This window comes from Pantherophis guttatus, chromosome 4, assembly GCF_059756535.1.
Source record: "Pantherophis guttatus breed Tessera chromosome 4, ASM5975653v1, whole genome shotgun sequence".
Classification (NCBI taxonomy): Eukaryota; Metazoa; Chordata; class Lepidosauria; order Squamata; family Colubridae; genus Pantherophis; species Pantherophis guttatus.
The window spans coordinates 21,752,271-21,764,335 of NC_142066.1; the positions used below are offsets into that span (position 1 = coordinate 21,752,271).

The 12,065-nt window shown below is 38.3% G+C and overlaps 1 protein-coding gene and 1 long non-coding RNA gene across 2 annotated transcripts; both read left to right on the forward strand.

Moving 5' to 3' along the window:
* Positions 1 to 214: 214 nt before the first annotated feature.
* On the forward strand, positions 215 to 6,661 carry LOC148113877 (vomeronasal type-2 receptor 26-like). Its single transcript, XM_087893506.1, has 4 exons — positions 215 to 471; positions 3,520 to 3,647; positions 4,819 to 4,936; positions 5,914 to 6,661. Exons 1-4 carry the CDS (start codon positions 215 to 217, stop codon positions 6,659 to 6,661), a joined length of 1,251 nt encoding a protein of 416 aa, XP_087749632.1.
* Positions 6,662 to 9,268: 2,607 nt separating this feature from the next.
* Positions 9,269 to 11,354, forward strand: LOC132711620 (uncharacterized). Its single transcript, XR_009622428.1, has 3 exons — positions 9,269 to 9,352; positions 10,659 to 10,948; positions 11,178 to 11,354. It is a non-coding gene; the product is annotated as an uncharacterized LOC132711620 (long non-coding RNA).
* The last annotated feature ends 711 nt before the right edge of the window (positions 11,355 to 12,065 follow it).

Consider the following 12,065-nt stretch of genomic DNA (forward strand, 5'->3'; position numbering starts at 1 on the left):
CAGAATGCTAAAGATGATCTCTACTAAGATGGCAAAAACATGTTTTCTTGTTCAAGACTTCCCAGGACTTTGATTCTGAACTTGTTGTCTTTTCTACTGCCATTATCACTCCCTATATTATTATTTCAACATTTCAACTTTAGGTCCTGAGGGAGTAGCTGAGCTATTATTTCAAGTAGAATTATACTGTACTTGATAAAAAAAGAATTCGGAGATGGACAAATTGGCTTACAAAGAAATGCGGTTGTTAAAGTTGATGATATTTGCAGTATTGGTTATTGTGCTTGTACCTCAAATGATGTGCAGGATTCGCAGGAGTAAATGCAGCAGCAGAGACTCTCTGACTTTTCTTCATAAAAAATATCAGACAGGAGACCTCATTGTTGTCAATATGCTCTCACAGATCTACGTATTCCATACAATGATGGACTTCACCAAGCGTCCCTCTAAGGAGTTCTTTGAGGACACTCTGTAAGAATTTATACATGGAAATCAAGTTAATTTGAACTAGGAAGTCTTGTTATAGTCATATTAGCTTCAGTTCCAATGATTGGCAACATCTTTGCTGGATAGCATTATCTTCATCCTCCCATTCTTCCTCCTTTTCCATCATTATCTTCTCCTTGTTCCTTTTAAAAATAGCATTAATAATCCTTGATTGTTACATGATAACCAGAAGAATAAGGCTTTCCCCAAATGTTTGTTTCCACTTAATTTACATGCTCTGATGGAGGTTTTTTATAGAAAACTTTCTGAAATCCATACTCATTATGTGATACCTTGCAGGGCATAAAAAAGATATTCCATTTTTATTTTCAAAATTTTCCACACTATTATAAAAAGACAAAGCATTATTACACAAATAAAAAGTTGCATTAGGAAAAGAAATATATAGTACCAAATACAGGAAATGGAGGAGAAAAAGCTAAGCTAAACTGTATGTTGGGAAGAAATCCCTGAGGTTGAAGGAACCTCAACTTTTCAAGGAGATTTTGAGATGTTCATATACTTCTGAAACTGGAAGGATTGACCTTCCCCACCGAGTGGAGCTCAATGCTTAGTGGAAGAATGTGATGTCTTGGAGTGGGTAACTTAAAATTCCTTCCTGAAAAATGGATGGCTTATGATCTAGTAGATCTTGTTCAGGCATGAGTTGGATTTTGGAAAGGGGATGCTTTAACGAGCTGCACATGTGGTCCAAGAAGACTTAAAGAACCTCAAACAGGTTGTGTTTCAACTTTTATGCATGCCCTGATTGAGGTTCTTTAGGGAAACATTTTGAGAGTCTTCAACTTAAAATAATATACACAGAGAAGAGAAAGTTTCAGGTCTTTCTCTAGATTTGTTATTGAACAGCCAAGTTTCCAGATAGTAAATTACTGAAAACTGAAGTGTTTACCTTTTATTTTAATCGAGGATTTCTTTTTCAAATTTATTTATTTATTTATTTATTATTGAATTTCTATACCGCCCTTCTTCCTGAGGACTCAGGGCGGTGTACAGCCAGAATTAAAAAACATGCAGTTCAAATATTAAAAAACAATTAAAAGATATATAAATTTGGCCCAATTAAAACTCACTACCAATTAAAACATTTAAAACATTTAAAAATTTCTTCTTAAGCCAGCCCGGCTTGCTTGAAAAAATGGGTTTTAAGGGCACGATGGAAGGCACTGAGGTCTTGGATTCTCCTTATCTCTGGGGGCAGCTGATTCAAGAGGGTAGGTGCCCCCACAGAGAAGGCCCTCCCCCTGGGGGTCACCAGCCTGCACTGTTTGGCTGATGGCACCCCGAGGAGGCCCTCTCTGTGGGAGCGCACGGGTCGATGGGAGGTCGTCGGTAGCAGCAGGCGGTCTTGAAGATAGCTAGGCCCTATGCCATGGAGCGCTTTAAAGGTGATAACCAGCACCTTGAAGCGCACCCAGAAGACCACTGGGAGCCAGTGCAGCTCGCGCAGGAGCGGTGTTACATGGGAGCACCATGCTGCTCCTGTCACTACCCGCGCTGCTGCGTTCTGGACCAGCTGGAGCCTCCGGGTGCTCCTCAAGGGAAGCCCCATGTAGAGAGGTTGCAGTAGTTGTCATGACAATTATTCACTTCACCTTTGTTCTAGCATTAAAAATATTTCTAGTTGTTGCAGTACGTGGCATCCGTGTTATAAAGAATTTATTAAGTAAAATCTTAAAGATTTGTTTTAGTTATTAATTACGAAGTGTAATATAATTTAATTAAATGATTTGCACTCTCTGACATCATGGAAAAAGCTATGCTCTTTTTTTGGTCAAAATTCTTCTAGTTTCTATTTGCAAGTTATGTATAAAAAATACTGGGATTGAATTATAATTTTCATCCTTGGGGCATAATAAATGTTTGGTTTGGGATAATACCCATTTGAAACAAGGAAATGATTTTCATTCGATTCCATTGATTCACTTAAGCTCCCAAACTACTATCAAAAGTAGAATGTGTTTGGAAGGTTTTAAAGAAAATAGAATGGAATGGAATGGAATGGAATGGAATGGAGTAGAGTAGAGTAGAGTAGAGTAGAGTAGAGTAGAGTAGAGTAGAGTAGAGTAGAGTAGAGTAGAATAGAATAGAATAGAATAGAATAGAATAGAATAGAATAGAATAGAATAGAATAGAATAGAATAGAATAGAATAGAATTCTTTAATGGCCAAGTGTGACTGGACACACAAGGAATTTGTCTTTGGTGCATATGCTCTCAGTGTACATAAGGACAATAAAATACATTCATCAAGAATAAAAAGATACAACACTTAGTGATAATCAAGGTTACTAATAAGCTATCAAAGAGATAGATACTAGGAAGGAAGAGAAGAATAATAGTAATACAGCCTTAGTAAATTATTTGACAGTGTTGTGGGAATTAATTGCTAAGCAGAGTGATGGCATTTGGGGAAAAACTGTCCTTGTGTCTTGTGGTTCTGGTGTGCAGGGCCCTATAGAGTCTTTTTGAGGGTAGAAGTTGAAACAATTTATGTCCAGAATGTGAGAGGTCTGTAGATATTTTCACAGCCCTCTTTTTGACTCGTGCAGTATACAGGTTCTCAGTGGAAGTGACTCTTCTCTTCCAAAATGTATCAGTAGCAGTGGTGGGTTGCTCCAGTTCAAACTGGTTCGCAAGAACCGGTAGTAAAACTGGTGGGAGGCTCCGCCCATCGACCCGGACATCATCAGGAAGCTTCTGTGCATGTGTGGTCCCGTTGCGAACTGGTAGTAAAGGTAAGTAGAACCCACCCCTGATCAGTACCCTTTCACAATAAATGACTTCAGCTTCTGAAATTATTAAGTTGAATACTGGAAGATTATTGGGACAAAAATCATTTTCATCACCAATATTTTTTAAATGCTATAAAAAAAAAAGCCTTTATGAAACTGGCTATTAAAATCAAAATGATTGCAATGCTATTTTATCACACTCACCTGTAAAGAAGTTATTTTGTGTGCTTTCTGTTCAATTGATTGCATGGTGACAATGCATTAATTTCCCTTTCCAGAGTCATGACTCCAATCTACCAGCACATCTTGGCCTTAGAATTTGCCGTCACAGAGATTAACAGAAATCCCAATATTTTACCCAATCATACCCTCGGTTTCCAGATCTATAATACCTACTTCATGACAAGTTGGACATATCGGGCCTCACTGGAACTTTTCTCTACAAAGGGCCACTTCATCCCTAACTACAGTTGTGATATGCAGCACAGACCAATAGCAGTCCTTGGAGGACCTACTGCTGATGTGTGTCTACAAATGGCTACCATTCTGTCCATCTATAAGATGCCACAGGTATCAGCTTTGATAGAGCCCACATCCTGAAGATAATCATCAATGCACTATTCCGTTCTTTTTAGGGGAACATTTATGGCATAAGAAGGAAGGGGTTCTGCCTGAAATAGAGATTATTCTTACAATTGATAACTTCTGTTGACTACAAGGGAATTCTGCTGGGGCTTACATCTGTCCCCAGTCTTGCAGCCATCACTCTTCTAACCTTTTATATTTGAAAGACCTAAATAATCAATGAGTGTGCTATCCCTTGCCAAGGAGTAATTTTCCATTAAAGCAATGTTTAAATGAAACATTGACTAAAACTATAGAGAATTCTCAGAAGCATTGAAACATATTAAACGTATTTTAAAGCCAATCTAACAATTTATAATTTTTAGTTCCTCTGAATAGTATTGAAGGGGGAAAAAAGGAATGTGGGAGGAATTGGGGCAAACTAAGTTATAGAAAATAATGACAATTGGGGAAATTGGTGGCGGAATGAAATTAATCTTACTGGGAATTTTTCATTATTAGCATCTGATGTACTGTAGGAAAAATATTTAAAATGTCTGTTAAAATATAAAAGTGGAAAGCCAAGTTGGAAAATGCTAAATGTTTAACTAGTATAACAGTCATGAAATTTTTTGCACAACAGTGTGAATTTGATCAAATTTGCTAATGCACCTCAGCCTTGGGAGTGATAACAATTTCCAAATGTCACATTCTGAATATGTTTGTGAAGTATAGGTTCACAAGTATGAAATATGTGTTGAACCTTAATACCCTGTTTTCCCTGAAAATATGACCGACACTGAAAGTAAGTCCTAGCTTGATTTTTACAAGTGTGCCTAATATATACCCTACCCCCAAAATAAGCCCTAATTAAGCTTGCCGCCCACTCCAGGGTGCATGGGTAAAAATTAAGCTAGTGGGGATGAGGGTGTAGAACTGCTCTACTACTTACCTTCACATAGTTGCAGCCAGGCCTCGCACACCCGACACCTGCCAGACCATTTCTTCTGCAGCCGGCAAGGTCAGCAAGATTGATCTGGAGCTCTGTTATCAGCTACAGAGGCCTTCAAAAAAGCCTTTCCAGCTGCAGAAGAAGTTTCTGAAGGTCTCTGACAGCGAAAAGGAGGCCGGGTGCAACACACACAAGGGAGGCGAGTCAATGGACAACATCCCTCCCTGAAAATAAGACTTGGTACCTTTTTTGGTGGCAAAAAAATATAAGACAGGGTCAGGGGTGAAATACTCCCGGTTCGGACCCGATCGCCCGATCTGGTAGCGATGGCGGCAGGTGGTTCGGAGAACCAGTAGTAAAAATTCCTGCACCATGACCAGCTGAGCCGCATGATCATCAGAGGCTTTTTTTGTTTTACTTTTAAAAGCATTTTTTCTACAACCTCTTCCACCAAAAAATGCTTTTAAAAGTTTTTTTAAAAAAGCCTCTGATGATTACACGGCTCAGCTGGGATCGTCAAAGACTTTTCAAAGCATTTTTTTCTGCAACCTCTTCAGCCAAAGAGTGGTAAAAAAAAGTGCTTTGAAAAGCCTCTGACGATCCCAGCTGTGTTGCCTGATCGGCAGAGAGGCTTTTAAAAGCATTTTTAATGCATCCTCTTCAGCCGAAGAGGTGGTAAAAAAAATGTTTTGAAAAACCTCTGACGATCCCAGCTGAGTTGCCTGATTGGCAGAGGCTTTTCAAAGCATTTTTTTCTGCAACCTCTTTGGCCAAAGAGGTTGTAGAAAAAATGCTTTGAAAAGTTAAAAAACGTCCACCCAGTCACATCCCCCCCTCACCAAGCCACGCCCACAGAACCGGTAGTAACAAATTTTACATTTCACCCCTGGACAGGGTCTTATTTTTGGGAAAACGCAGATATCTTGTAGCTTAAATGTGTAAATAATATCTTCTCACACTACTTTTTTAGAAAAAGAAAAAAAAGAAGTATCCTGTTAACTCTTTGCCTGTATTTTTCTTTCTTTTGTTTTTTTAAGTTAGTCTATGGTTCCACTACCAAAAGTAGTACAGAAACAGTGGCTTCCTTACATCAACAAATGTTCCCAATTGTGGACCATCAACATAAAGGCATTTTTCAATTACTGTTATATTTCAGATGGACATGGATTGGGATCTTGTCGGTGAATAATGATAGCGGGAACAAGTTTGTACAAAATGTGGTTCCCATGTTTGCCCAGAGAGGGATCTGCACAGACTTTATTGAAACTTTTCCAATAATCGATTCAAGTAGCATTGCTGAGTTGGTGGAAATAGGACTTGAAATGTACCTGGTGGTTATGAAAAGCACAGTTAATGTAGTATTAGTTCATGGTGAAATTTACGGAGTTATAGCTCTGAGACTTCTTTCCACTAATTTGAAAATTGAAGATGCACCATTATGGAGGAAGGGTAAAATCTGGGTCATGACCGCTGAGATGGATTTCACCTCACTTCCCTTTCTGAGGAATAGTGACCTAGACTTCCTCCATGGTGCTCTGTCTTTTTCAATTCACACAGAGAAAGTGTTAGGATTCCAGCAATTTGTTCAGATGAAGAACCCTATCTTGGAAAAAGGAGATCCTTTTATCAAGCTCTTCTGGGAAAGTGCCTTCCAATGTTCTTTCTCCATCCCTGTGATGAATGAAAATGAAAATGGGGTTCCCTGCACTGGAAAGGAGAAACTGGAAGCTCTTCCTACATCCGTGTTTGAAATGGACATGACTGGCCACAGCTATAGCATCTACAATGCCATCCATGTGATGGCACATGCTTTCCATGACTTCCATTCATCCATGATGGAATACAGAGCTAGAGGAGATGATGCCAAACATGTAGTTCAAAAGTTGTGGAAGGTAATTTCTTAAGCCAAGCCAATTACTGGCTGCTCACCATATTTGCAACCCACATCCAAAATATAAATTAAGTCCATGTAGGAGATGATCTGACAATCCATTCTTCCAAAGGGAATGAGCACTAGCACATTGAACTTATTTTATACCACTTCACATTGCTTTACAGCCCTCTCTAAGCAGTTTGCAGAGTCAGCATATTGCCCCCAACAATCTAAGTCCTCATTTTACTGATTTTGGAAGGCTGAGTCAACCTTGAGCCTGGTGAGAACTACCAAACTGCAGGCAGCTGGCAGTCAGCAGAAGTAGCCTGCAGTACTGCATTCTAACCACTGTGCCACTAAGGCTCTTAAGCATATACTTTTGTTAAATGTCATATCTTTAGCTAGAATCCAATTAATGTCTTTAAAAATTATGACATCTAAGTATTCATTAGAACAAAGCTGTACAATTTGTTATGCCTGTCTTTCTTTTTATGTTAATTGAGCTCTTTATTGTGCCTTACAGTTTCTTAAGTTTTATGTGTTCCCTCAACTTACACATTTTAAGACCTTTCTCACCCTGTAGTATTTATTTCAAATTCAAATCTTTATTGTCAGTGCACAACATATGTACAATGAGACTGGTTGTGTACCCTTAGTGTGTACCCCACCCCACCCCAATACAACTCACAGTGAGGACAGAAAATCCTTAACCCAATAAATCATATTAACAACCAGCCCACAGATAAAAATTGTTCTTCAGCCTGTTCGTGCAGCTGGCTATGCTTCTATATCTCCTTCCCGATCCATTTCAGATCCATTTTGTTTCAAAGGAAGTCCTTGATGACTATTTTGATTTCTATAATTCATATCTTTAATGTCTCTCTCTGTGTGTGTATGTGTGTGCGTAGCCTAAATATAAAAGACTCTCATCATTAGCATTAGACTTAGACTTCCATAAGGCATTTGATAAAGTCAATCACATCTTACTTCTTGGTAAGACAGAACAATGTGGGATACCACCACTATGGATTTGCAGTTTTTTTTAATTTGATTTATATTTTAATTTTGATTTATTTATTTGATTTATAGTTGAGTGATGAACTGTGTAATCCTCAATAGAACTACATCTACATGGAGGGAAGCATGCAGTGGTGGATCCCAAGGTTCGGTCCTGAGCTCCCCAACATCTTAATAAGTAACCAAGATGAAGGGTTACGGGGTGCTCATCAAATTTTGAGATGACACTAAGCTGGGGGGAATTTAAACTCTTTGAAAGATAAATTCGAGATTGAAAATGATCTTGACAGATTTGAGTATTGAGATCAACAAGATACAGTTCAGTGGTGAAAAAAAAAATCCAAATCTACAAAAATGATTTTTATTTATTTTCTGTTTTATTATTCCTGGTATTTACATCTGTTGTGCATTTTAGTTGCTTTATTTTTCCATAATAATGATGGTTTAGAAGATGAACTATTTACTAATGCAGTTATTGCATTGACTACTATCCTCTCATAAATTTTGAAAAAATATTATTTTTATTTTTGAAAGGTGAAATAAATCCTATCACCTTGGGTTTCTGTTCTGTTCTGTCCTGTCCTGTCGTGTCCTATTCTCTATCATTTAGCTATGTAATCTATTTATCATCTATCTATGTCTAACCTTCTCTTGGGTTGTTTTCTACTGCAGCTCAACCAATTTATGAGAGGAGTTTCATTCAATAATAGTGCTGGACAAAAAGTTTCTTTCAACCAAAATGGAGAATGGGAGACTGGATTTGATATTATGAATTGGATCACATTCCCAAATCTATCTTTTCTCAAAGTTAAAGTTGGAGGGATAAACTCCATGGATTCCCAGGAAGCATTGTTCACCATTGATGAGGAAGATATTGTATGGCCAAGGAGGTTTAACCATGTAAGGCAAACCACGTATTTGACTTATAGTGAAATATCTTTCCTCCATTCTTGAAGTTCTCTTAAATCCAAAATCCCACACAGCAATTAAATTCAAGCAACGTGAAGTCCTTTACAATCCACCTGGTGGTATCTTGGGTAGCTTCTATGATAACATGTGAAATCAGTGGTGGGATTCAAAACTTTTTACTATCGGTTCTTTGGGTGTGGCTTGGAGGGAATGGCATGGCATGGCTTGGTGGGTGTGAGAGGGGAAGGATACTGTAAAATCTCCAAAGCTACCCCACTCCAGGGGAAGGTTACTGCAAAATCCCCATTTCCTCCTGATCAGCTGGGACTTGGGAGGCAGAGAATAGATGGGGGTGGGGCCAGTCAGAGGTGGTATTTACCGGTTCTCCGAACTACTCAAAATTTACGCTACCAGTTCTTCAGAACTGGTCAGAACCTGCTGAATACCACCTCTGGTGTGAATGGAGGGATGGGTATATTTAAAAAAGAGAGCTGAAGTAACCTGGTATATTAGCTTAAACAAATATGTTTTCTTATTTAGCAAGAACTACTAGACAATTCATATGTGACAGTAGAAAAGTCACACCAGATAATACTGTGTAATCACTGAGTACTAAGCATTTAGTACTCAGCATTTGTCAAAGCATTTTCTTCTTTCTCTCATGAGTAGGTCCAACCACTATCTCTGTGTAATAGCAAGTGCCATTCAGGTTATGTCAGAAGCAAGATAGAAGGGAAGCCATTTTGCTGCTATGATTGTGTGAAATGTCCATATGGGAAGATTTCCAACCAAGAAGGTGAGTTCTTGCTTTTGTTTTATTGGAAATACATATCTAAATAAAAATTCAACCCATGTTGAATTATTATGTCTGAACTCTGTGTGCGCCGAAACCTAGATATTCTTGCAAAGCATCTAATCAAGAGTTTATAAATAAATACCTGGCTTCTCATTACCGAGAAGAGGCAGGCAGGGCAATAGTGTTCAGTATCAAACTTGTCCCCTTTCATATAGAGTGGAAGACTGATAGAGGTGAGTGTTCTGACCTAGGCTTCACAAAAGCACGAAGCAGACTCCTTGTCCCGACAAAATCCCTTTTTATTAAGCTAATGTGAATTCCTCTCATTCACATCCAGCAAAGTCCTGGCAAACAGTCTTTCATGGGTGAATTTACAACCACAGACCTTATCAGGCTTGGAGAGCTGCCAGGCCTATATCTTCCAAATGACAATGCTGTACAAGAAAATACTTGGCAAGGAATCTCTGAGAGTCACAAACAGATCTTCATACTAATTAAATGAACTACTTGTCTCCTGAAAACTCCACTCCCTTTTCGCTCCTCTTTATTCCCTATGGGAGGGGCCATTCACCGTCCACCTGTGCCTTTACTCCCGAGTCAGCCCTTGTTCCTTATCTGTTCCCTTCTCCTGGCAGCTCTGCACATGTGCACATTGGGAACAGGCTCCAGCTGTTCTTCAGCCTCACTTAACTCCAACCCTGAAGGTAGCTGATAATTGTCGGATGGCCCTGGCCCATCTCTGCTTCTGATGCAGAGCACTCATCAGAGCCTTCCCAGATTCTAGGACTGGCCCATGTTCCTCCCCAACTTCCTCACTGTCCAAGTCTGCCGCCAGCTCTGCTGGCCGCTGGTGGGCCACAATAATAAAGCCCTCTTTCTCCTAAAACTGTCATAGCTAAAGGCTTTGCTATTTGTCAATTAAGATATTGTATATGACAAATATAAGGAACTGCACCTAGCGATGTATAAAACAAATGGCAAAAATCTCCATCTCTGGGATCAACAGAGATTAAAATATTGTTAGACAAACTATATCTTGTTGAAGATCACAAATGAAGTTTGCCTGCTCAGATTTAATGGCCCACAGAAAATTGACCCAATGAGATATTCATTAGACTCATTGACTGAATTCCAATATGATGCCAAATAATGTATTTTAGGACAAAGGGTTTCCCAAATATAACTATTGGAAGTATTCCAGTGTATTTGATATTCACATGTTAAACCACAGCTCTCTTTTCTTAATACTGTCATGTTCAGTTTTGATTCTTTCAGTAAATATGTAAATTATTATTTTATTTTCTAGACATGGATGAATGCTTTCAATGTCCAGAAGATCAGTACCCTAATAAGAAGCGGGATTATTGTCTCCCCAAAATTATAACATTTTTGAAGTATGAAGAAACTTTGGGAACTATATTGGCCAGTTCTGCTCTTTTCTTTGCTTTGGTCACAGCTACAATCCTCTGGATCTTTATTAAGCATCAGGACACTCCCATTGTCAAAGCCAACAACCGGAATCTCACCTATGCTCTCCTTGTTGGTCTCATGTTGTCTTTTCTTTGTTCATTGTTATTCCTAGGAAAACCTGGCAAGGTAACATGTCTCTTTCGTCAAACAGCCTTTGGGATGATCTTTTCCATGGCCATTTCTTGTGTGTTGGCCAAAACCATCATTGTGGTTCTGGCTTTTATGGCCACTAAGCCTGGGTCCATAATGAGCAGATGGGTTGGGAAAAGACTTGTCATTTTCATAATTTTGGGCTGTTGTTGTATTCAAGGTATTATTTCCATTACATGGGTGACAACCTCTCCTCCATTTCCAGATGCTGACATGAATTCAGTGGTAGAAGAAATCATACTAGAATGTAACGAAGGATCTGTCTTCATGTTCTACTGTATCTTGGGCTATATGGGTCTCCTTGCTATTATCAGCTTTACAGTGGCTTTCCTAGCCAGGAATTTGCCTGATGTTTTCAATGAAGCCAAGTTTATCACCTTCAGCATGTTGGTCTTTTGTAGTGTTTGGCTGTCCTTTGTTCCAACATATCTGAGCACTAAGGGGAAATATATGGTTGCTGTGGAGATCTTCTCCATTATATCATCCAGTGTTGGGTTACTGGTTTGTATCTTTTTTCCTAAATGTTACATCATTGTGCTGAGGCCTGCTCTAAACAACAAAGAACAGCTTAGAAGACAAACCCACAAAAAACCATAAAACTACATAAGGCTGTTTAATATTTCAGATATCTAGGGGAAAACAGAATCATTTAATATTATGGTTTGGTTACATTTATCTAGAATTAAGCTCTTTTGCATCCTTTTTTTTTAAAAAAAATATTTTTTTTTTCCAAACATAAACATAAAATATATCTTTCAAGAAGGAAGTCTTGATCCGGTCATAGATAGGTACAACCGCTTACATTTCTTTAACAAGCTCCATTCACAATTTCCCATTACATCTTTTAAAATTAAAAATCAGAACATAAATTTTTTTAACATAAATTCTAACATTTTACTCTAAATCATTCTATTATATCACCACAAATTTAATTTCCAAATAAACTTAACTCATTTTTATAGCCATTTATAAATCCAAATTATATCTGGTTCTTTCCCAATTTCCCTTCAATATGTCTTTTAACCTCAGAATCAAAACATTAATCTTAAAAAATATTCTAACCTCTTAATCTAATTATTTACCTTACAATTTT

Bases quoted from the DNA above. Each gene is read 5' to 3' on its own strand.
- LOC148113877 (XM_087893506.1), top strand. From the start codon at position 215: ATGGACAAATTGGCTTACAAAGAAATGCGGTTGTTAAAGTTGATGATA. The intron at 472-3,519 runs GTAAGAATTTAT...TTCCCTTTCCAG, and splicing joins GAGTTCTTTGAGGACACTCT to AGTCATGACTCCAATCTACC. The intron at 4,937-5,913 runs GTGCAACACACA...GTTATATTTCAG, and splicing joins GACAGCGAAAAGGAGGCCGG to ATGGACATGGATTGGGATCT.